Below are 24,557 nucleotides of genomic sequence, written 5' to 3' on the forward strand. Positions count from 1 at the left end.
GCCGGTTGTGCCTGACACTATATAAGGGGCTGCTTGACCCCCTCTTGCTCTCTCTTGCTCTTTGCTCTCTTCTCTTCCCTGCTCTTCCCCTTTGTCCCTTCTCTCCCCTTCCCCGCCTTCCCTCCACATGCTCATGGCTGGCCTTTGTTCCTCCCCTCTTCTACTCTTCTCTCGTTAAACCTCCCCACGTGGAAACATGTTAGCTTGGTGTGTTCTGTCTGGGAAGCGAGCCGAGATTTAGACCCCCAACATTAGTGATTTTGCATCAGTTCCTTACTGGACAGGTGGAGCCATAGCTGAGGGATTTTTGCTGTCCAAACCTACTAAGTTTGTTACCGACAGAGCAGATGCTGAAAAGGGAGGTCTGCGGACAGGCAGGGAAAGAGGCCCTTGAGGCCTCTGAGACTGCGCAGTTACAGAAGCCTTGGAAGTCTGTCCTCAGGGAGGGAAATGTAAGGCCGTGATGCCAGCATAGTAAACTGTGAGATGCAAGGCTGAGTTTTCAGATATCATTGCCTCTGTTTGCTCTAACGTGGGTCAAAAAATAGCCACAGCAGAGAGCTTTAGGAAATGGCATGGCTTCTGTGGACGACCGGAACATATTTTAGGCAGAAATCGTGAGCGATCCATTGATTATCCACAGAGAACTTTAAAGCTGCAAGGACTCAAACTCATTCCTATCTTTAGAAATTGATACATAGATACCACCTTTTCCTGTTATGGGGGAGTGTGGGCTCCCCACTGACCCCTCCAAGTGTTAGCCCAAGACAGCAGAATTAGTCACATCAGCCAGTCAGGTAAATAAATGCTGTTTCAGGAGCTGTGGCGACATCGCTTGTTTGCACAGTAACTTTTGTTTCTCAGTCATGGGAAACCTGTCATCCTGTTGGCCCCAACTGTATACCTCCCTTAGTGTGTCTGGGTTGCCCTGGCAGGTAACTACTGGTTAACTAACTGGTAGCTACTGATTAACTAACTGATAACTTCTGGTTAAGCTGATAGATCTGAGGATTCCTCAGTGTCTTTAAAGACAGATTGACATTGAATATTTAAGTCTTCTCAAAAGATTTCACAGCATAAAACAGGTTCACATGGCTGAGAAGCCTAAGTCCCCCTTTGATGATCTTGGCTCAGGTTTCTGAGCAGTGACTAGAGGCCCAGAGCTATTTGAAATACTTTAGTTTTTGAAGCTTGCATCTCATAGTTGAATTGCACAGATAATCACAATACCTACCTTTCTCTCTCTCTCTCTCTCTCTCTCTCTCTCTCTTTCTTTCTTTCTTTCTTTCTTTCTTTCTTTCTTTCTTTCTTTCTTTCTTTCTTTCTTTCTTTCTTTCTTTCAGGTAGCCTAACCATCTATCATCTTTTTCCTGAGACTGGGTCTTACTCTCAGGCTGGACTCTTAACTCATTATTCTCCTACCTCAGCTTCCTGCATACTGCGAGGACAGGGGTGTGCTAGCCATTTCCCCCATTTTAAACTACTTTAAACTATTGGGTTCATTGAACCCTTCTTGCGCCTATGCAAATTAGGTACTGCTGCATTTCTCTGAGTGAAAACTAGGGAAATGGCCGTGAAGCGTTTCCTCTGACTGTCCTTACATTTAGCTCCTAGGCGTCCATTTTCATGCCTGAGAACCTGTGAAGCTCACAAAACAGAAATTGCCATGCCTGGCTTGGGTGTTGTCTCCTTAGTCTTGCTTTGTTCTTTGGCCCACAGCATCCAGTAGACTGCGGGATGTGTCTGCTGGTTAGGGCTAGGGTTACCGTTGCTGTGATGAGACACCATGACTAGAGCAACTTGGGGAGGAAAGGGTTTATATGGCTTAGGCTTCAGTGTCACTGAAGGAAATCAAGGACAGAAACTCAGACAGAGCAGGAACCCTCGGGCAGGAGCTGATGCAGAGGCCACAGAAGAGTGCTACTTCTCTCTACTAGCTTGCTCCCTATGGCTTGCTCAGCCAGCTTCTTTTAGAACCCAGGGTGACCCCAACTATAATAGGCTGGGCCCTCCCCCGCCAATCACTAATTAAGAAAACGTCCTACAGGTTTAGCTACAGTCTTACAGAGGCTCCTCCTCTGAGATGACTCTGGCTTGTGTCAGGTTGACACAGAACTCTCCTGACAGAGTGTGTGGGATTGCTTGTGGGAGGTAGCCCATTGACAGTGCTCCTTTCCATCTTTTGTCTTGAAATTACACATAATAAATGTGCAAATCCATGTCACGTGCCAAATATTAAGATCCTTGCTTTATGAAAACCGACCCATTTGATTAGTAAACATCTTATTGACGTTTCTGCATCTTTGAAATTTTTTTCTTTTTGGGTGTGTGCACCCTGCTTACCGAAGTGGCAATCAGGTTGTTTGAATATTTGATTGGGATCAGGGACAGGATAGGCGGTTACTTATAATTCAGTACTTTACTGAAAAGTTTAGACGAAGTCATTAGAAGACTTAGAATTCTTTTTTTCTGACAGATTTAGAAATACAGGAGCATCTTAAAGGAGCAAGAGTCAACAAAATCAGAACGGAGCTGAGTGGTAGAATTCTTATCTGTCTGCTGGGGTCTGGGCTCTACTTCAGTACTGCAAAGAAAAGACTTCTCCAGTAAGATGAGGTGTCGGAGGAGTGGAGGGAAATAGGCAAGAGAATGGGGGGTGGGGGGATGGGCAAGCTGTTTAAAGCAAGCATGGGTTGGAAAGTCGAGTGTGTGTGTGTTTGTGTGTGTGTGTGTGTGTGTGTGGTGTGTGTCTGAAGGTTGACTTTTATCACTGTCCACTTTGCCTTTTTAACTGCTAGTTGCATGCACACACACACATGTATGCTCAACATTAGCGTGTGCCAACCAGAGGGATTGGCAGCAGGAGTCAGCTCTTTCCTTCCAACCTGCACCCTCTCACCAGTCCTCAGGTTCTGAGTCAGATTTTCTCCCTTGAACCTGGTCCTTGTCATTTCAGCTGGTGTCTGGATTCATAGTCCCCGTATGATTTTTCTGTTTCTGCCCTCTAGCACCTGGTTACATAGCTTCCTACTCTGCCCAGTGCTTACATAGGTGCAAGGGATCCCAACTCAGGACCTTACACTGCAAACACCTTTACACATGGAGATATTGTCTCAGCGCCCCCAACCATGGTGTAATTTCCCACCACAACACATTTTTTTTATCTTTATTAAATTGGGTATTTCTTATTTACATTTCGATTGTTATTCCCCTTCCCGGTTTCCGGGCCAACATCCCCCTAGCCCCTCCCCCTCCCCTTCTATATGGGTGTTCCCCTCCTCATCCTGCCCCCATTACCACCCTCCCCACAGCAATCACATTCACTAGGGGTTCAGTCTTGGCAGGACCAAGGGCTTCCCCTTCCACTGGTGCTCTTACTAGGCTATTCATTGCTACCTATGAGGTTGGAGCCCAGGGTCAGTCCATGTATAGTCTTTGGGTACACAACACATTTTTTAAAGATGTATTTATTATATGTATATGAGTACACTGTCCTCAGACACACCGGATCCCATTACAGATGGTTGTGAGCCACCATGTGGTTGCCAGGAATTGAACTCAGGACCTCTGGAAGAGCAGTCAGTGCTCTTAACCACTGAGTCATCTCTCCAGCCCTGAATTTTTGTTTTTTAACCTTAAAAAGTTACGTAGAAAAACTTAAATTGTATTATTAGCTTTATAGAAGCTTAAAGTTGATCATTTTCTCTTGAATGCTTTAGTCATTCACACTTCAGGTTAAAGTATTTGAATGCAATCATGATGTTTACTTTAAGAGTGTTTTTGCCCTGATGGACTCAAGAGCGCTTTTTTTTTTTTTTTTTTTTTTTTTTTTTTTTTTTTTAATTCTGCAGAATGGGACACATCTGCTTACGCTCACAGACTGCCATCTGCTGGTGGCTTGGGTTTGGACACTAGTAAGAGACCTGTCTCCAAAATAAAGTTGGAGCAGAAACTTAGCAACAGGGTTTCAGTAGCCTGAGCAGAGCCCCAGGCTTTTTCCTGTGTCACCCAGAAAGCAAGGAGCTGCTTAAGGCAAGAGAGCTGTCACTGTAGCCTGAACACTGTAACCAAGCCTGCAGCCCCAGGATTGTCTGTCTGTCTCACTGGAATCAATACCTGAGTTTATTTTAAAGCACTGTGTGCCAGGATGAGACAAGATTTATGAGGTGGTTGTGTTTTCATTTTTCTCTGGCTGGGAACTAGCTGTGAAAATGGAAATTTAAATGACTTCTGATGAAAGGAAGCTGAGATTAATTACTGTGTTCTGATTAACATCTAGTAACATTTTGATTCTTTTAGGACATTATTTGTAATCACAGGTAACCCAAACTGAAAGGTGTTTGTGAAGTCAAGACAGATGCTGCCTGGAAAATCTGGAACTGGAGGGGTTATGTGCCTTTAAGGTACAAGGCAGCAAGAGCGATACAAAGTTTCTAAACATGTATTGTTATACCAGGTGCTGTCTCTCACTGTGTGTGTGTGTGTGTGTGTGTGTGTGTGTGTGTGTAAGCACTTTACCCAGCACCAATATCAGACACTTTGAGGCATTAATCTTTGGCTGCCATGATTTATAATGAGGGCAATCCTTTAAATCCTGGATTAGACATCAGATTCTGGGCCCAATGTTCTCCTTTTTATCCCCTTGGTTTTTTGAGATAGGGTCTTGTTATGTAGTCCTGGTTACTCTGGTACTCTCTCTGCAGCCGTGCCAGCCTCAGACCTATAGAAGTTCTGTCTCAGTGTCCTGTGTGCTAAGGTTATGAGTATGTGTCACTGTGCCTGTGTCCAGCTGTCCAACTTGTACTCTAGGTGAGACTTCTGTGAGGGTGTATCACATTGTATCATGCATGTTGTCTTCATAACTCCTTGGCCTTTATATAACTTTTGGATCAAGGTTGACACAGTAATTTCTTCTTGATTGTGACACATTTGTTTCATTTGTCTGTGCCCTTAGTTCACAGGGATCCCTTGCAGAGCACCCACTGTAAATTGTGATTTCATTTCTGTGTTGATGACAGACCGGGAAAACTGCAAATGTTGAAGGGCAGGATGCTCACTCTTCTGCTCAGTTTTAATGTATATTTATAACACATTGAGTTAATGTATTTTTATAATATTATACACACATATGCTTGATTGCAGATATTGGAGAATTGTCAGCGATCTCTGTCATACAGGGTGATACTTAATGTACTGATTATATCGCCTACCATATGTCTGATTTTCCCTATATTAGTGGCCCCACTGTCTAGTTAATCATAATTGGTGAAATCATCTTGGCAACAGTGCCTCCCAGACAGGTTTTCCTAGCACTTCTGTGACCAGAGATGTGAACAGTGATCCCCTGACTGCTTCATAAGAGGTGAAATGTGAACTACTATGTGGCAGATCTCAGGCACCTCTGAGGAGTGCCTTCCCCCCCCCCCCCCCCCCCAGTCAGTATCAGAGTGTTCACCTTAGGCCTGCACCTGGTGCTGTGTGACTGGGGGAAGATAGCCACCCACCAGGACTCCATATTCCTGGGGACCCAGCTTCCTTCTGCCTTCCTTCACAGGGTTTACCTCCTGCTCCACTCTTTCCACAGTTGTTAGATTCTTTTCCAGGGAAGAATGGGGCATAACTAAAGAAGCAGCAATTTTTGCCATTACGGTTCTTTTTCTCCCTCTAGAATAAGTGTGTAGTCCTTAATTCTTGACTTAGTTTCTTCTGTGGCCACAGGTCTTTGTAAAGCATGTTACACTGCCAAAAAACTAGAGCCTAGTTAATTTAAGTTTTGCTATGAGGTCACGCTGCTCTATGTAGGTTTTGTGTGTGTGTGTGTGTGTGTGTGGTGTTGATTAAGAATAAATGAATCATTTTCAAGATACTTTGCCTTTATTACCAAGCTGACAAAAGCTGTGTGTGTGTGTGTGTGTGTGTGTGTGTGTGTGTGTGTGTGTGTGTTCATTGTCAATCTCCTCTCTTGAGGCATGATCTTCTCTTGCTGAACCCAGAGTTGGCTGGCTGAGTTCCAGAGATATGGCAGTTCCTCTCTCCTGAGGCAGCAGTGCCAGATCATAGATATAGTTTACAGCACTGGCAGTAGGTCCTCATGATTATGCGACCAGTGCATTACCACCAAACTACTTCCTCAGACTCACATTTGTACCCGAGGTCTTCTTGTTACCTGATTAGTGTTCTGTTTCATCATAACACGTGATTTTGGGGAAGGATAGTTCTTTTTTTTTTTTAAAGATTTATTTATTTATTATATATAAGTACACTGTAGCTGTCTTCAGATACACCAGAAGAGGGCATCGGATCCCATTACAGATGGTTGTGAGCCACCATATGGTTGCTGGGAATTGAACTCATGACCTCTGGAAGAGCAGTCGGGTGCTCTTAACCGCTGAGCCATCCCTCCAGCCCGAAGGATAGTTCTTTTGTTTCAGAGCATTTCACGTTCCTTTTTTTCTCCTCTTTTTGTTTCTCGTATTCCTTTTTCCTTTTCTCCTTCCCAATTTTTGTCAGAGTCTCTTTATGCATTCCAGGATGACCTGAAACTCATGATCCTCCTGCCTCAGCCTCCCAAGTACTGGTATTACATGTATATACCACCATGCCTGTCTTAAGAATTCTTTGTTTAGTACAAAGTGGCATTGTTTTAAGGAATTTTGAGAAAGGCTTACTTGCCTTGTATGTGTCTGGGTGTATGCCTGTGTGTGTGCTTATGTGCATGCCTGTGTGCATGTTTGTGTGTGTGTGCATGCCTGCATGTGTGCCTGTGTGTATATGCCTATGCATGTGCCTATGTATTCTTGGAGGCCAGAAGTGGTATTATGTGTTTTCTGTCACTCTTTGCCTTTTCCCTTTGAGGCAGGGTCTCTCCCTCATCCCAGGGTCTCTCCCTGATCCTGTTTTCTTAGCTTGATCGCAAGCTAGTGAGCTTCAGGGGTCATGATCCTGCTATCACTGTCCACACCTCCCTGTGCCTCCTCCACAAGCTGAAGTCACAGATAACAGTGTTGCCTGGTTTGTTACATGGATGCTAGAGTTTAAACTCTGGTCTTCTTAGATACTGGAGAAAGTACTCTTAACTGCTGGGCCAACTTTCCAGCCCCCAGAGGAGGTTTTCTTTGTCCCACCCACCCACCCATCCACCCACCCACCCACCCACCTGTCCATCCATCCATCCATCCATCCATCCATCCATCCATCCATCCATCCATCCATCCAAAAAAGGAACTTCTGTAATGCACACTGGGCTGGTGAGGGACAGTTTATTTCTAATGTGCTTTGTGCCCCAAGATGGATATTTGGTGCCAACACTGTTCTTTGAGTGTTCAAACAAAGGAAAGATGTTGCAGGAATGCTAGGTGACTCTAGGCAAGCCTGTACAGGAAGAAACCTCAGGCTTCTCTAGCCTCTCCTCTCCTCTCCTCTCCTCTCCTCTCCTCTCCTCTCCTCTCCTCTCCTCTCCTCTCCTCTCCTCTCCTCTCCTCTCGTCTCCCCTCCCCTCCCCTCCTCTCCTCTCCTCTCCTCTCCTCTCCTCTCCTCTCCTCTCCCCTCCCCTCCCCTCTCTCCTCTCCCCTCCCCTCCCCTCCCCTCTCCCCTCTCCCCTCTCCCCTCTCCCCTCTCCCCTCTCCTCTCCTTCCACTCTACCATTGAGCTAAAATCCACACCATATCCTTCAGGCTCACCCATGAGTTTTTTCCATTCTGGATCACCAGTGTGTGAGCTCTGATGTTTATTTCAGAGTGCTGTGTACTGTTGTTTATACTAATTTGAGTTCATTGGTGCATACCTGTTAGCTGCTGAGATACAAGAGCTGAAATCTTGACATTCATGAGTTTAGGGTGCAAGTCTTACTCAGACTGCTTAAAAGATCTTGGCTGTGGGGTGGAGGTTGAAGGACTCGAGGTAGCTGGAGGTGGCAGGGATGGCCTGTTTGCTGTCACATGAACATTCTCAAGGGTGGCTTTTGGCTGGTGGTTTCTCTGGAACTCACTGGCACATATTTGAGGCCTCAGTCGTCAATCAAGTTTTGTTTCCTTGTCTAGTCTTGTTGACCGGCCTGTTATTTTAGTCGTTTGATAAACAGGAAGAGCTACTATGGGCTATTCAGGGAGTGTTTAAGGAGTTGTTAAACTCAAGGAGCTATTAAACACGCTGAGGGGTGGGTGTTTTAACAGGAAAGGTTGAACTCCTCTAGGAGGAGTTCCAATAAAATACTCAGACATTCTTCACAGTTTTCAAACTTAAAACAATTGTGGTTTAGGATTTCTCCTATACTCTTCCCCCTATATCTGTAAGTCTTGGGGTGCTCATTGCTGTACACCAGGCGGGCACCTCCTTATGACAGTTGTTTAACACAAAGCAGCTCTGGCAATGCTTGAGGATTGGACCCTGAGCAGCGGGCACTCTGCCCTGTTCTTGTCTGGCAGGGGTTACCACCATCTCTCAGGAAGAGAGGAGGCGATGGGTAGAAGTGTTGGTGCTCAGGCCCAGCTCCTGTGCAGGTCCTGTTCACACACAGGGAGTGTTCCAAGCCCTCACTTTCTCCCAAGGTCCCCCTGTTGAAATGAGATGATGTTTCCTTAGAAAGCACTCTGGTTTCATCTACAGCATCTCAGGGTTCTGGGGCCCTCTTATCTGTGTGATGGTGTTTGGTTTCTGTAACTGGGTGTTGTTTTCTAACTCTCCAGTCACTTGTCGCTTTTAAGTCCTGGGGAACTGGAGTGCGCTCTTGGAACTGGTTGTGCTCATGCGTTACAAACTGCTTCCTTCAGACTGGGTGGCAGGTTCTTTTTTGTTCTTTGTTGGTGCTGGGGACAGAACTCGAGGCCTGGCTCATGCTGTGCGCACATTCAATGGTCTTAATTGGCTAGTGCTGTGTGCACACAGAATGCTGTTATCTCTGCCTGTGGCTGAGGTTGAGTCCTCAGGAAGTGGGTGGGTCAGCAAGAGCTGCCACGCAGGGATTCCTCAATATGTCTGACGGTTTTCACCTCCAAGAGTTTGCCGGGGGCTAGGAGAGCTGGAGTCTTGGGTTTGGAAAGCTTCCCAGGCGGTGGTTCCTCAGAGCTCAGGACCCTGTTGTGAGTGTTTATGTTTATGTGTATGTCCAGCAGAGAACGTTGTAGACAAGGTAGTGTGGTTACTTTTTGGGAAGTTGACACAACTAACTAGAGTCTCCTGAAAGATTGCCTCCATTAGCCTGACCTGTAGGAAAGTCTGTGGGGGCATCCAGTGCTCATCCAAACATATCACTCTCTGGCTATGTCATTCTCTCCCTGTTCTGTCCCTGTGTTTGCAGACTGCCCCACTCTCTGCTCTGGCTGTCCCTGTAAGCCCCTGTTCTTATCTCTGTCCCCGAAAAGCTGGCTCTCTCCACTGTTTACCTCTGAGGCTGAACCCTCCCAAACCTGTTTTGCTCCAGTGTCCCTCCCTCATCTGATAATGTTGTAGTTTCCAGTGTTGTCATTTGAGGAAGTCTGTTTCCTAATTACCAGCTGCGTAATTACATCCTTTGGAGTTCCTACGCAGCTAATTTGTCTCTTTGTTTCCAAGTAGGATTTTATAAGGAACTTTTAAGTGTGCTTGGGTGTGTCACTTGAGGAGGCTGGTCTGGTTTCTGAAGCCCGTGTGGTGTAGGTGATTGCCCAGTATTTGGGACTGTCATTCTGCTCTGTAAATATGTTATGGCTGTTTCTTTTTCTTTTTCTTTTAAATCAAAATTAAAACATAATTTTGGATTCCATTCCCTCATCCATTTCCTCTCTGCAATCCTTCCCATCTCCCCCTTGAGTTCTCTCCAATCCATAGGTTGCATTTCTTTAATTTCATAACAGATATATTCCTAAATAGGTCACTATAAGCTGTTCAGGAAAGGTATATGGGGTTAGCCCTAATTAAAGAATCCCCCTATTCCAGAATAAGTGTTAATAACAGGTCAAACCAGCCACAGAAAGGACATTTGTCACACACCATCATCGAAGAGGGCACAGAATAATTGTAAGGGCCAGGGTCGTGTGTGTGTGTGTGTGTGTGTGTGTGTGTGTGTGTGTGTGTGTGAGAGAGAGAGAGAGAGAGAGAGAGAGAGAGAACACAAGAGGGAGTGAGCATATGCTAGATATTGGGCCAACATAACATCTTCTTGACGAGACAGGGTCAGTGTGCTCAACACATCACAGCAGCCATGGTGCCTGCACAGGACCTAAACAAAATCAAGCTAGCCCATAATTTCAGCATGGAGGGGGCAGGGGCTCCACTCCCTAGCCTGTACCACTGACTGAGGAGCCATGAACACTTTCCTTAGGGTCATGACTCCTGGTAGGTCAACCAGGCGCTAGTGGGAGGCCCCACACCCAGGAGTATATAATGGACAGTATAAAATGGATAAGGTGGGTTAGTTAAAAGAAATTAAAAGTAAAAAAGAGGACAGGAAGTTGGGGGGCGTGGTAGGAGGGTGTGGATGGATCAGGGAGGAGTTGGGGGGTTGGTAAACATGAGGAAAACACCTGATGTGATGTTATCCAGGAATTAATAAAACATATCTAAAAGTCCATTGTTTTTGGCTGAGAATAAAGGCAGGGCCATATCTAGGAGGGTGGGGGCTCATCTGTTGCCCGATACCCCCAGTGAGGGAAGACTGTTATCTGAATATTTGTCAGGGTAATAAATGGCAGGGTTTTTCCAGCATGAGGTTTCTGTCATTTCATCTGTGGTGGACTGACTGGGATAGATAAACGTGGACTGATGACCAGTGCCAGGAAGAAACAGATCTATGCCAGGAAGTGGAGTGTGGGAAAGAGCACCACAGTGGGAGGAATGAGCCTGCCTTTCCAGGAGGTGCAAACAAGCACACACATAGTAGGAGATAGGAGAGCCCAGTACCTTGATCTGCAGGGACAGACAGACACAGGCATATGGAGGTCTTACCTGTGAGCCACTCTGCCCTGACTGTTGGGTTCCTTGCCAGTAGATGGCAGAGCCACAGGAAGGGGCACTCTTGTCTTGGCAGTCCTTTGAAGATACCATCATAGATTCCCTCCCTTGACTGAGGAGAAGAGTCCTCTGGAGGAGAGGGAGCTCCACTTGTGGCAACGGCAGTCTCATGTACCTAGCCTGGACTGGCCACCCTCTCATGGCTGTTTGGAGTTGCGTGCAGAACACTGGTGTCTAGGGCCCTGCCTTGTGCTGCCCTGGTGTGGTGACAATGTGGTGCTGTGGGGCCTCGACCGAGAGCCCTCACCAGGTGGGCTGGGCTGAGTTTGAGTGGAGGAGCCATAGGCTACAGTTGGTTCACTGCTTGCCCAGGCTTCCAAGGAGGAGAGCAGAGGTAGGTGTTGGGTCTTCCGGATGCTTGGCGTCAGAACGATCAGGTTATTTCCCTCAAACCGTTGGCGAGTATCTCTTTTGATTGAGTCCTGTTTAGGAGATCCAGGTGTATGGGATTACCGCGTGTGTTTGTGATTGGGTCACCTGAGAAAGGATTTTATTGCTGCCGTTGTTTTAAAAATACTTTTTATTCTATAGGAACAAGCCGAGAGGCAGGTTTGGATGAAGTGGGAGAAGGGAGCTGTTTCCAAGTTGCTTTGTTTGACTCAGAGCTTTCGGAGCCCGTGAGAGTGGGTTGTATTTCAGTGGGCATCTCTTTCAGGTCGGAGTTTCCGTTGGTCTGAGCCGAGTCTCCTCTTTGCTGCCTGGGGAGTGAGCACACAGTGCAGATTTTCTTCCCTCACAGCTGATAACTATCTTTAAGGATCTCCTAGGGTGGTTATTTGGATTCTCTTTTTTGCTGTGTATGAGAGAAACAGTTATTTGAGGTCCCTGACCCTATTTTGAGTCCACGGATTGTTTTTTCTGCAGTTTGGCTGCAATCCTGTTGGAATCACAGCCTATAACTTTGTGCAAAGCATTCTTTCTGTGCACTCTGAGAAGTGAAAGATCTTGTTTGATTGGTGCTGGTGCTGGTCTCTGTGTGTGTCTGGGTGTGTGTGTGTCTTTACATGTGAGTATGTGTGTGTATGTACGCATGAGTGTGTTTGCATATGTGTGTGTCTGTGTATGTGTGTGTGTGTCTATACGTGTACGTGTGTATATGTGTGTCTATACGTGTGCATGTGTATATGTGTGTTTGTATGTGTGAATGTGTGCATGTGTCTATGTGTGCATCTTTGTATGTATGTGTATGTATGTCTGAGTGTGTGTGTCTTTATATGTGTATGTGTGTGTGAATGTGTGCATGTGCATATGTGTGTGTATGTGTGCATGTGTATATGTGTGTATCTTTATATGTAAGTGTGTGTATGTATGCATGTGTGTGTGTGTCTGCATATGTGTGTGTGTCTGTGTATGTATATGTGCATGTATACGTCTGTGTGTGCAAGTGTATGTGTGTATGTCTGTGTGTGTATGTCTGTGTGTGTGTCTGTGTGTATATACCTGCATGTCTGTATGTAGGCCAGAGATCAACCTCATATGTTGATCCTTTTCTGAGACAGCTCCTTGTTGAACCTGGAATCCCCAAGTATGCTAAATTGCCTGACCAGTGAGCCCTAGGTATCCCCAGTATCTGTTGTCCCTGGGATTACAGATGCTCGGCACCATGCCTAGTCTCTTTCAGAAGCCATGGTTTCAGGAGAGCAAACTCAGGTCTGTATGCTAGTGTGGCGAGCACTTTGCCAAATGGGTTCTTCCCCAGACATGACAACAGTATCCATGATCCCTCTCCTCCAAGTTTAAAAAGGCCCTTCTCACAGGGAAGGGTTTTCTCTTGCTCAATTTCTCCTTTACGTGTTGGCTGTGTTGGCCAGCTTCTTGGATCTTCAGGAAAAGGCGTGTCCTGGAGGGAACCACTCACATTTCCAGGCCTCTGTAGTCTTTTCTGGCCCCACCATTCCTTTGGTGAGAGGGTGATCACCTCTCTCCAAAGGTTTTAGTATTTCGTCTCTGATACAAAACGGAGCCTTGTAAGTCTACAAGAGGAGCCCAGAGATATGCTCAACTGCAGGTCTCCCCACCTGTGGCCCTTTAGCGGGTAAACTAGGAGCTTGAGAGAGGTGGGGTGCACCACCTGGTGCCAGCCTTCAAGGCGCTGTCCTGGCAGAGCAGTGGAGGGAGCTTTCGAGGCTGGGAGCCGGCTGTCTAGCAGTCTGCCTTGGCTTGAATGTGTTTCCCATCCAATGTCTCACATGCTCCTTCCTTTGTCTCACTGTCAGGGCGCAGTACCAGGTCTTCACAATTCCTCACATGCCCTGTGACTGGAGGCATGGTGCCAGTGTATCCTGGCTCCCGGATAACCAACCTGTGGGTGGGAACAAAGGTGTCCAAGCTGTGGCTGGGTCTCCTCACCACAGGGGAACTGTCTGTCTTTCTGGATGCTTTCATCCTTATGTCACTTGGACTATAAGACAGAGTAATCAATGGGGATTCTCGAGTCAGGCTGCAAAGCTGGAGGATGAAGGGTCTGCCGGGCTGTTAGCAAAGCACAGGGCTGTTTGTTGGTTAAATTTCCCAGGAAGAACTTGTCTGAAGCCTTTCTTCCGTGTGTGTGTGTGTGTGTGTGTGTGTGTGTGTGTGTGTGTGTGTTGTATATCATTCATATATATAACATTCATATACATACAACACATATAAAAACATTCATTCATATCTACGTCTATATCACAGCGTTTGCTCTTTGTTCTGCATTTTAAGAAAGCTCATAAAAAGTCCCTTTGGGTACCTTACCAATGAGAAAAGCAGAGTACTGCAGGGGCACAAGGAAACAGGCTCAAGCCAGTACAAGTCAGTGTCCGGATAAGTACCCGAGGGGGGCTGAAGCCAGAGTCACAGGGGGACAGTTTCAAACCAGAGATGGGGGTGCAAATACAGCTAGGGTAGTTCAGAATTCAGATGTGGAAGCATGCTGGTGCAGAACAGGTATGTTCCAGGAGGTGGAAGGCGGGCTGTGGGCAGTGGGCAGGGTGCTGTGCTCTATTCCTGTGACGGAGGCACGTCCTCAGTAATTACAGGACTGAGTCCTCAGTAATTGAGTGCCCAGTTCTGCGCAGGACTGAGAAGCAGCAGGAAAGGAAGAGACACAGTCACTGGCTGTCTAAATGGCTAGATCAAAGATTGCAGGAGAAATCAAAGTTGGGGGAGCACCTCCAGCTTGTAGGGATCCCAGGGGTCATTTCCCTTGAACAGAGAGTGTTCTGGGGAATTATTCCCTCCTCCCCCAACACCTCCCTTCCCCTCTTTTTTTTAAAGAAAGGGCTTTAGTGTAGACCAAGCTGGCCTGGAACACTGAAGAAGCCAAGGATGATGACCTTGAATCCGATCTTCTTGCCTTCACATTTCTGAGTGCTGGAGTTATTGGTGTACGCCATCCCACCTGGTTTATATGTGCTATGAATGGAATGCTGTCTTCGTGCATGCTAGGCAAGCCATGCACAAGCCGAGCCGCGTCTCCAGCCCTGGGGGAAGAACTTGAACTGCTGTTCAGTGTCCCATGGATTGGATAGGCTCGACTTGTTTCTCATAATTGCATGTTTAGCTGGACTTTGGTCTTGGCTGCACACAGCCCCATAGCCTTAGCTATTGGATGTGTAGTTTCAATTTCAAGCCTTTAAAGAGATTTATTTACACGATACCAAGTCCCTCCCTGCCCCAAGTTGCACTAGTGGGTTGGAGGCTGAGCTCAGTGGGTAGACGAATTGCCTTGCAGTGTAATGTCTTCTATTTCGTCCTTAGCACCGATTAAGAATTTCCATCCCTGGCTCCCCTCTCACGTGCCTGGCAGTTTTACACCCTGGAACACTGATTAGGCTGGCTTCCCGTGTTCTCATGAACTCGGTCACCACATTGGTGTGAAGTTACTCTGGTTTCCAGTGTTATGGGACAGTCCAAGAATAGTTGGGGATTAGCTGTATCTGCTGACCGCTGTCCAGGCTGAGCAATGGGAGGTGTGGTGGGGTGTGCCACGTGATGACGCTTCACAGGACATATCCCAGCTCCCACCCTGGACTCAGTCTGTGCAGAGAAGGCTTCCTCAGATTCCAGCTCCTGCACAATCAACCTCCGGTGGGCTATGCTGCCACCTTGTTTAGTCAGCATGGAGGGCAGTGGCTTCAGGAACCTCAGCTCTTCCTTGTCTTATAACCAGTTCTCTGTGTTAACTTACTTGGTTTAAAGACTTGGGACAATTTATATTTTCCTAGATGCTTGCTGTACAGTAGGTGTTTCCTTGTGAGTGCTTGACTACATCTTTACTGAGAACTAGCTAGTTTTAAGTATGTGGGTATGTATGTATGTGTGCATGTGCACGGGTGTTCATGTAGCTAGGGGTGTGTGTGTGTAAGTTCATGTGTGAGTTTATGAGTGTGTGTGCGTGCGTGAATGTGTGTATGTTTGAGTGTGTGTATGTGAGTGTTGTGTGTGTGTGTATGTATCTGTGAGTGTGTGCCTGCATGTGTGTGTAAGTCCATGTATGTGTGAGTGTGTGTGCATGCATGCGTGTGTAAGTCTCCGAGTGGAGTGTGTGTGCATGTGTGTGAGTATGTATGTGTGCAAGTATGTTTGTGTGAGTGCATGTGTGTATGTATGTGTGAGTGTGTATGTATATGTGTGTGAGTATGTATGGGTGAGTGTATGTATGTGTGTATATATGTATTTGTGAGTGTATGTATGTATGCGTGTGTATGTATGTGAATGTGTGTGCATGCATGCCTGTGTGTGAATGTGTATGAGTATGTTTGTATGAGTACATGTATGTGTGTGTATGTATGTGTGAGTGTGTATATGTTTATGTGTGTGACTATGTATGTATGTATATGTGTGAGTGTGTGTGTATGTATGTATGTATGCATGCATGTATGTATATGCATGAGTGTGTATAGGATAGAGTACAACTTTGGGTGGCATATTGTGGAACACTGTCCACTTCAGTTGAAGCAGGGTCTCATTGACCTGGAGCTCACCAATTAGATTTGATCATCTTGCCATCTGGTTAGTGAGCACCAGGGATCCTCCTTTTCCTGCTTCTCAGGCACTGGTCTACCCAGCACAAAGCCACCTCACCTGGCAGGCTTCCATTGTTCTGGAGATTGGACTCAGGTTCTCTTGCTTGCAAGGCAAGCACTTTACCAACTGAGCTGTCCTCCAGCTTGAACAGGCTCTTTTAAAATAATAGCCATGCCTTGACACTTCACTTATGAATATTTCATAGTCTATTCTCTGAGAAGACCATTTTCCTTCAATGTCTACGAGATCATTATGACAATTAGGAAAATCAACAACTTCTAATAAGTATATGGTGCATAATTTACAGTAAAGGTTTTTAAGTAGTTCCCCAAATGTCTTTTATGATGACTTTTAACTTTTTGCATGTATTAGATTAGATATGATGGAGCAGGCCTGGAATCCCAGACATCTGTTCAAGGAAGGCCTGCTTGAACTATAGAGAGCAAATTGAAGGCTGGCTTTTGACACTGAGTGAGACAGTGTCTCAGGGTAAGCTGTGGGCATGTCTTAGTCAATGGTAGAGGATTTATCTAGCATGTGTAAGGGCCCAGGTTTATTCCCCCATACTACAACCTTTTTTTTTTTTAAAAAAAAAATGTGTGGTAATTTGAATGCCAATTATGGCCTGCCTTGCACAGCTAGATATGAGCTCCAGCATTGAGCCCCAATTCCTAGCCTGACTCTCTTTTCTTTTTTAAAACTTTAACAAGGACCACATTTGAATATCATCATGGTTTTTGTCCCTTTGACCTTGAATACCCCCTCCCACCCCCGTTATTTTAAAGTGCCAGAAAAAAATTTTGAGTCGCCAATTCACCCATGGCCCACCTTCCTAGCAGGGGGGTGACATTCACTTTCTTCCTACGTCACAAGCATATAGCCACATGGTACAAACGCCCTGCCATTAGGTGCTTCTTTAGGGCAACACATCTCATGCACCCATCGGCAGGCATTCCCTGCTGTGCTTTTACTTAACATTGCTCAGTTCACGACTCCCTATTTAATATCCTCACTCTTTTAACTGTCCTTTTCACGGGATTTTGTCTTTAGTGCCCTATGCTGCGCTTAGGTTGGCCATGGTGGGTTCTCTCTGTTTCTCTCTCTGTGTCTCTCTGTGTCTCTGCTGCTTTCTCTATTTATGTTTCTGTCTCTCTCTCTAGATTCATTCACTTTTATGAGTATGGGTGTTTTGTCTGTGTGTGTGACTCTCCGGTATCTCCAGGGGCCAGAAGAGGGTGTCAGATCCCTTAGAACTGGAGTTACAGACAGTTGTAAGCCTCCCTGTGGGTGCTGAGAACTGAAGTTGGGTCCTCTGGAAGGGCAGTTTGTATTCTTAACCTGAATCCTCTCTCCTCTCGTCCTGCGCCTTTTCTTTTTAAAAGGTTACTTTAGTTGTGTTTCTATAAAGCATCTTACATTGTGTCCTTTGGTTGATCACTGGTTTCCCCGTCCCTCGAGCTGCCTGTTGGGAAGGTTGCGAGCTGTTTGGGTTGACTCTGGAAGATCGCTGGTGCTGCCAGTAGAATGGAGAAGAATGCTATGTTAAGGTCTCCTTCTCGGTGCGGAATGAGGGAGAAACCAAACCACACCCGTCCTAATGGAAATGATGAGGAAGAGGCCAATGGTGGCGCAGGCGCCCTGTGAGGCACTGCCTGGTTCTACAGGAAGAAAGACATGGGGAATTTTTCGTGAGCTTGAACTTGGCTTTTCCCTGTTGCCTCTTTCCCTTTTGATTAATGAGATGAGTAATGTCTTTCACTCTCCTGTGAGGCAACAGACCTGTGGGTTGCTGGGTGGCGTTGAGGCGTCAGCGTGGCCGTGGCTTGGGGTTGAAAAGCGTGTTAGTCACTCCCAGAGAGGGATGCAGGTCATCTCGTCGCTGGATGTCAGCTGTGACCTCTGGCCATCCCCGCCCTCCACTCCTGTTGCGAAGGCAACAGAAACGTGTTTACTTTTCAAGCGAGTTCCCACAGCAAACCGACAGCTAGTTCTGTAAGTTCAAGGTAAAGGCGTGCATTTCTGAAGAGGAAACATGATCGAAGCCAAGCCGCGTAGGTCATGGCTGCCTTGGAATACCATCGTTTCATTAACTGCTACAGTCTAGATCCCGTTTAAAAATGTCTGTTTTGGATTAAATACATGGGAGAGACAGTTACAGTACCACCTGGAATGGAGGATACTTTGACAAGTCAGCCAGCTTTCAAAAATGAAATGTTTTCTCTTTGTATAGTTATTAGCAACCGTGGCTTCATTCGTCTTAGGAATGTAATTACCTTGTGCCTAATTGGTTCAATGGATGTTTAATGTTAATCAGTTGTCTTATCGTCTAAGGAAAACCCTCAGTTTTCTGATCGATCGATCGATCGATCGATCTATCTATCTATCTATCTATCTATCATCCATCCACCCACCCATCTGGAATGGCAGTGAGTGCAAGTTACCTTCTCTAATAGCCCATTCTTTTGAAATCTACCACCTTATTTTTATATAAATTGCTTTTGTTATTTCTTGATGTCTTTTTTCTAATGTAGTTTCTCACTAGTTGGTTGATTCTGTCCATTGCTCAGTGGATACTTCCTTTCCTTCCGTTCCAGAAAACCAGTCTCGGATCCCCGTCATGGTGTGTGTATCCCTCTCATACAAATATACTTATTGATAGACTGTCTTCCACCAAATGTAGTTATGGTTTTGGTTAGGTTAAAAGCCCAGTAGTCTTCACGGTGGAATGCTGCTTGTGGCTGAGCTACACGGACCTCTCTTCACGTTCGTGCTGTCCCTGAGGCCTTCTGTGCTCTGACTCCTAACTGCCCCACTGCTGCTACAAGGCAGCGTCTCAGTGAGTTTGGATGTTATTTCCACATCATCCTGAGCCATTTCACTTCGAGATCCCAGCAGCTTCATTCTAGGTGGGTCATGTTTTAGGTCTGCTCCCCAACGGCTTTCTGGGGTCTTGTCACCATTCAGGGTCAGCTTCCCAGTGATCTCTGTAGAGCAGGGAATTCTTTTCCTTCACAGCAGCTGTTTGCTTCATAAGCCGTAGCATTCTTGTCCACAGCCTAGTCCTCGTTTTGTCGGGACACGTCCTCCAGTACTTTCCAGAGGAAAGGACAGTGAAGATTACATTTCTAAAAATACATACATACATACATACATACATACATACATACATACATACATACAACAAAACAAAAAAACCAAAAAATTGTTTTCTATCTTCAGGTTTTGCAAATAGACAAGGTGTGGGCCTTTATGATACAGGAATCTCGAAGCCACTGGGATAGGCTTATTTGCTTCCTGCTGATGCTTTTTGTTTTTTCCTTTTTAATTTTTAAAAGTTGGTGCGTTTTGGGCAGGGGATGTGTTTCATTGGACTGGAATATCTGCCACCAAACCTGACTCGTGAATTCAGTCGCTGGAACCCACATGGGGCAAAGGGGACAAAGTAATCTACGTGTTATCCTTTAACAGCCACACATCACACATGTACACGTGTGTGTGCACATGAACACACACACACACACACACACACACACACACACACACACACACACACACAGAGCTCCAGACTCACAAGAACGCCAAGCATGCCCCGACACACAGGCTCTCCTTTTTCTTGTCTTCCTACCTCTACCTCAGGAATGCTGGGACTACAGACATGTACCACCACACCGATTTTTATGTTCTGCTGGGGATGGAACCTAGGGCCTCAGGGTTGCCAGCAAAGGTAGTCTACCAACTGAGCCTCAGGCTGTACTCAGTCTATTAGCAGTGGACTGTTGTGAGATGCTGGATGCATTCCAACTGTATTTTATCATATAACTATATTAAAACTGTAATCCCACCTGGTATTTTGGTGGGGATTCCTGTATTTTGACACACTGTATGTTACGTTGTGACCTGAGGCTCCTCCTTTTTCTTCAGGTCTTACCGGAACAGGTGGCACTTATAGTAGACAAGGAAGGTATGTTGTGGACAGTGCAGTATATGGGCTGTACCCTTGGTAGTTACTCTTCAAAAGTCTGATGTGTGGTCTGAAAGGACTCCTGTGCCACAGTCTGTTGTGGCTGTGGTCTCCCTTGCTTGCCTCTCTGTGTAACATAGGGGTGGATATTCAGGAGTGAGTTTTTCAGGTCCTGGTCATGCCTGCTTGGTCTTTAACTCCCATCTTGATATTTTAACACCCAGTTCTTTCAGTTAAAGTGTTACTTGAAGTCCGAGCACGGGTGTGTTGTCTGTAGAGCTGAGCCTTTGCTGACCTGGAAGCGTACTTCAGTATCAGAGAGTTTAAAAAGATGATTTTAACAAGAGAAAAAACATAGGAAGGAAGAAAGGAGAGGATGATAAGTAAATGAAAAGTTAGGTTATTCAAAACTGGAGAAAGCAGGTTAGGTAGAAAGTAAAATGGGAGGTCAAGTGTTAGGAACGGGAGAGAGTTTGAATTCCCAGGATTCAGGAAATGTATGTAGGAAGACTGCAAGTTCAAATCCAGCCCTGTCTACATAGTTAGTTCAAATCTAGCCTTGTCTACATAGTTCAAATCCAGCCTTGTCTACTTAGTTAGTTCTACGCAAGCCAGGGATATGTAGAGTGGTATCCTAATTGAAAAAACCAAAACCAAAACCAAAAAACCCAAAAAACCCAAACCATCACCAGCACCCTTCCTGGTCTTAATGCTGGGTAGGGAGGTCATTCCAGATGCCCTTCTCACCTCTGGTTTTTTTTTTTTAACAAGGAGAGAATCATTCATGTGCTCATTCCCTCTCCCCTGAAAGTCCCTTCATTGAGCATATAAAAGTCTGATACATATAATAAGTATCTGACTGTTGAATCAGGACCTCTCCTGATGTGGAGTCAACAAGTCTCATGTTCAGAAAGCCTTGGTCAGCTCGTGAGAAGGTCGGAAAAAAAATTATGGGAGATTTCAGAGACAGTGATTGGCAGTGTGAGATTTTGCTGGCAGACCAAGAAGGATTGAAGAAGGACCTATTGCATGTAGTGATGCGGAAGCTGCTGGTGACTGAGGAGCAGTTTTGGGAGGAAACCTGACTGCAGCGGGACTGCAGGAGATGAGCCGGAGGCAACAAGCATGTTGATGAATTAAAAATAAAATGTTAATGTGTGCACACGTAGGTGTGTGCGTGTTCCCGTGCCTGTGCATGAACCATGCATGTTTTTGGAGGCTGGAGGACAACCCCAGAAGTTATCCTTCGGGATGCTATCCAGATGATTTGAGGTTGGGTCTTTCATTGGCTTATAGTTCATTATCTAGGGTAGACCAGCTGGCAGCCTTTGCAAACCCCGGGGATCCTTTGGTCTCCTTGTTGTCAGTGGTGGGATTGTAAGCCTGCACCACCATACGTGGTGTGTCATGCTGTCATTTGTTCTTGTTTGGCTTTTTAAACACATTCTATGTGTACTTACTGCACTGTCGCGTTCACCCCTATGTACACCATTTTGACAACTATAAGATTTCCTAAAGGTATTTTATAGAAGCTCTTAAATTTTGGATGGATGATTTTGGTGCTGATCCAGGAGGAGATAGGTGTATGAAAAACAAGTTCAGTAAGCTGTTTTGGAGGACCGTCTGCTTGCCTGTGCAGAAATGATATAAAAGTGGAAGTTGCCACTTTAGCTGGTTTGTTCATGCTAGCGCTTGCAGGGTGTGGGGGAGTGGTGGAGGACAGAGTGTACTTGTCCTAACTGGCCGGGAGGTGATGGCTGAGGGTTTTCCTTATTCGCCACAGGACATTGGATACTAAATGTCCTCAACACAGTTAATACACCATTTGATTTAAAGACAAGGATCTAGGAAGGTGGTTTGTTTCAGGACTTTGGCTGCCAAACAAAAGTAGAAACAACAAATTCTGAAACACTCAAAGTGGTAGTCTTAAAAGTACCATGAGGGTGGCATTGAATGAACCTTGGGGACTGTGTGGATCGGTTAAGCCACATAGTGGAAGAGTGTACTTGTAGATATGTGTTTGTTTGAATCTCTATGTATCTGTTTGTGTATGTGTCTGTCTGTGTGTAAGTATGTATATGTGTATGTATGTATGTATATGTAGTGTGTGTTATATGTCTATATGTATGTATGCTATTGTATATGTGTCTGTCTGTATAAGTATGTATGTGTGTATGTATATGTAGTGTAGTGTGTGTGTTCTATGTCTATATGTCTGTCTGTTGTATGTATGTATATATGCTATTGTGTATGTGTATTTAGTATACGTGTTGGTTAGTTTTATGTCAGTTTGACAGAAGCTGTAGTAATTTGGGAAGAGGGATTCTCAGTTGAGAAAATACCTTCATGTGATTTGCCTGTAGGCAAGTCTGTAAAGCATTTTCTTGACTAGTGAGTAATATGGGTAGGCCTAGCCCACAGGGAGCAGCCCATCTCTGGACTGGTCCTAAATGGTAAAAGAAAGCAGGCTGAACAGCAAGCACCCTCCTCCATGTCTTTCTATTTAGTCCCAGCCTCTAGGTTCTGTTTTGGCTTTCCCCAGTGGACTGTGCCCCAGAACACATAAATGAAATAAACCCTTTCTCTCCAAGCATATGATGTGTGTGTGTGTGTGTGTGTGTGTGTGTGTGTGTATTTTATGTGTGTTTACATGTGTGTGTATGTTGTGTTTGTGTATGTGCTCTGTGTGTATATGTCTGTGTACATGCTTGTATGTATCTGGTATATGTGGTGTGTCTGCGTTTGTGTGTATGTGTAGTTTATATCTCTGTGTGTGATACATGTGTTTGCATTCTAGAGGAATGGTTCCTTTTACAGAAGTCTCAGTAGCTGAGATGATTTCCATGGTGCCCCTGCTTATATTGACCAGTAAGGTCTGAGCTGCTTGTCCCTCTGGCTAACCAGTACCAAGGGTAGTGATTCTCCATTTCTGTAACACATGCCATGCGTTAGTGCATCCGAGGCATGGCTGTGTTAGAGATGAGTTTGGGCAGCATCCAGAGAATGCCGATCTCTGCCACTGCTGCATTTTATAAAAGGAAAGAGAGAACCAGGAATATGCTTGGTAGAGGTGCGGTATGGTGTGGGGGAGGGGATGCCTCTGCAGACCCAGACCGAGACATACCTATCCCCGTGAGGTACCAGCCACGGGATGGATATAGTATGAAATAGAGTTTATTTAGGGCATGGAGAGGGGAGTTGAGGGGGTAGAGACAGAGACAAGCAGGGGTGGGGAGGAGTAGAGGAGTAGAGACCAGCCATGAACATGTGGAGAGAGAGATGGGGGGAGGGGTATGTGAAGAGAAGGGACAGAGAAGAGGATAAGAGGGTAAGAGAGCAAGTGAGTGAGGAGGGGTCAAACAGCCCCTTTTATACTGATTTAGGCCTTTGCCAGGTAACTGTGAGGTGGAACCCGGAAGGAGTGCTAACAGCCACTACCTTGCAACATCTTGGCACATAGAGCCAGTGGAATCTGCTTTTGTTAACATACTCATCCTTTGTCTTCCAGAAAAGGTTGTATCAGACATCCCTTCTTAGGAAAGAACAGAGCATTAACAACTTTTGGGTAGCAATTCTGTATTTTGGGAAATCAGTTCATATGGGTACCATTTTTCTGTATTTCCATGTCAGCATATGGATCTGAGTTTTATTAAGTTCAAGGGCAACTGTGCCCTTCTCAAATTACTTGAAAACAGGAATATTTAAAAGTTTTAAATGCTATCCTTTTTCTCTTTTCTCCCCCAATTCCACTCTGGAGCAAAAGGCCCTGCACCACACATTTTGACGGAGTGCTTTAAATAGTGTATTACACACATATGCGTGTGGGCTGGGTTTGACCTTTTTAAACAAAGGCTCACACCATAGCTTTCTTGGTTCATGTGCCAACTTGTCAACAGCCCCGTCTGTCCAGGCCTGTGTGAGAGGAGCACCTAACTCTCCAGGGTGTGCAGCATGCTATCTGCAGATTAGCAAACACGAGATTTCAGATGCACAATGTGTGCTGATTAATAAAGCGTTTCTGTAGATTGCTCTGCCGGGGGTTCCTGAGTAGTTTGTATATCAGACAATGAAAAGTCTGATCTGCTTGGGAGAAATCAGTGTGTCTGAGGCCAGGAGTTTTCCTGTCACAATAATGGATAATGTGGAGCCAAGGGGGGAGTGTATATGAGTGAACTATTCATAGAGGAAGGGGAAGACTGACTCTACCATGAGCTGAGCCCTGTCTGGAGTTTTAATTGGCTGTCATAATTACTGACGTTCCCTTTAATGGTCAGGAAGCTATTGAGTTTAAGTAGTTGTGTTCCCTTTCAGTGACATGGCTGTATCTGACATTTGTGTTCTTTTCCTCAGGATCCAAACTACTGGATACAGGTACATCGCTTGGAGCATGGGGACGGTGGGATTCTAGACCTGGATGACATCCTCTGTGACGTTGCCGATGACAAAGACAGAGTGAGTTCATGGCTGGGGCAGTCCTCTCCAATGCAAGTTTTCCAGAATGAGGGGAGAGTGGCAGGGCACCCTTCCCTTTCGTGCTGGAAACATAGATGAAAACTCACCCGGGCCACCACTCTCTCCTCACTGTCCTGAGACCGGGCTGTGATGCTTT

General features: G+C 45.7%; 1 protein-coding gene across 29 annotated transcripts in view; it reads left to right on the forward strand.

Annotated features, from left to right (window-relative positions):
• Positions 1–24,557, forward strand: part of Pard3 (par-3 family cell polarity regulator) — a 549,750-nt gene that overhangs the window by 77,121 nt on the left and 448,072 nt on the right. For all 29 annotated transcript variants that reach the window (XM_087595246.1, XM_087595248.1, XM_087595247.1 and 26 more), the window contains exon 2: positions 24,299–24,400. In XM_087595246.1, coding sequence (XP_087451372.1) covers positions 24,299–24,400 — 102 coding nt within the window. The remainder of the gene's footprint in view (positions 1–24,298; positions 24,401–24,557) is intronic.

Source organism: Rattus norvegicus, chromosome 19 (assembly GCF_021556685.1).
Source record: "Rattus norvegicus strain SHRSP/BbbUtx chromosome 19, alternate assembly SHRSP_T2T, whole genome shotgun sequence".
NCBI lineage: Eukaryota > Metazoa > Chordata > Mammalia > Rodentia > Muridae > Rattus > Rattus norvegicus.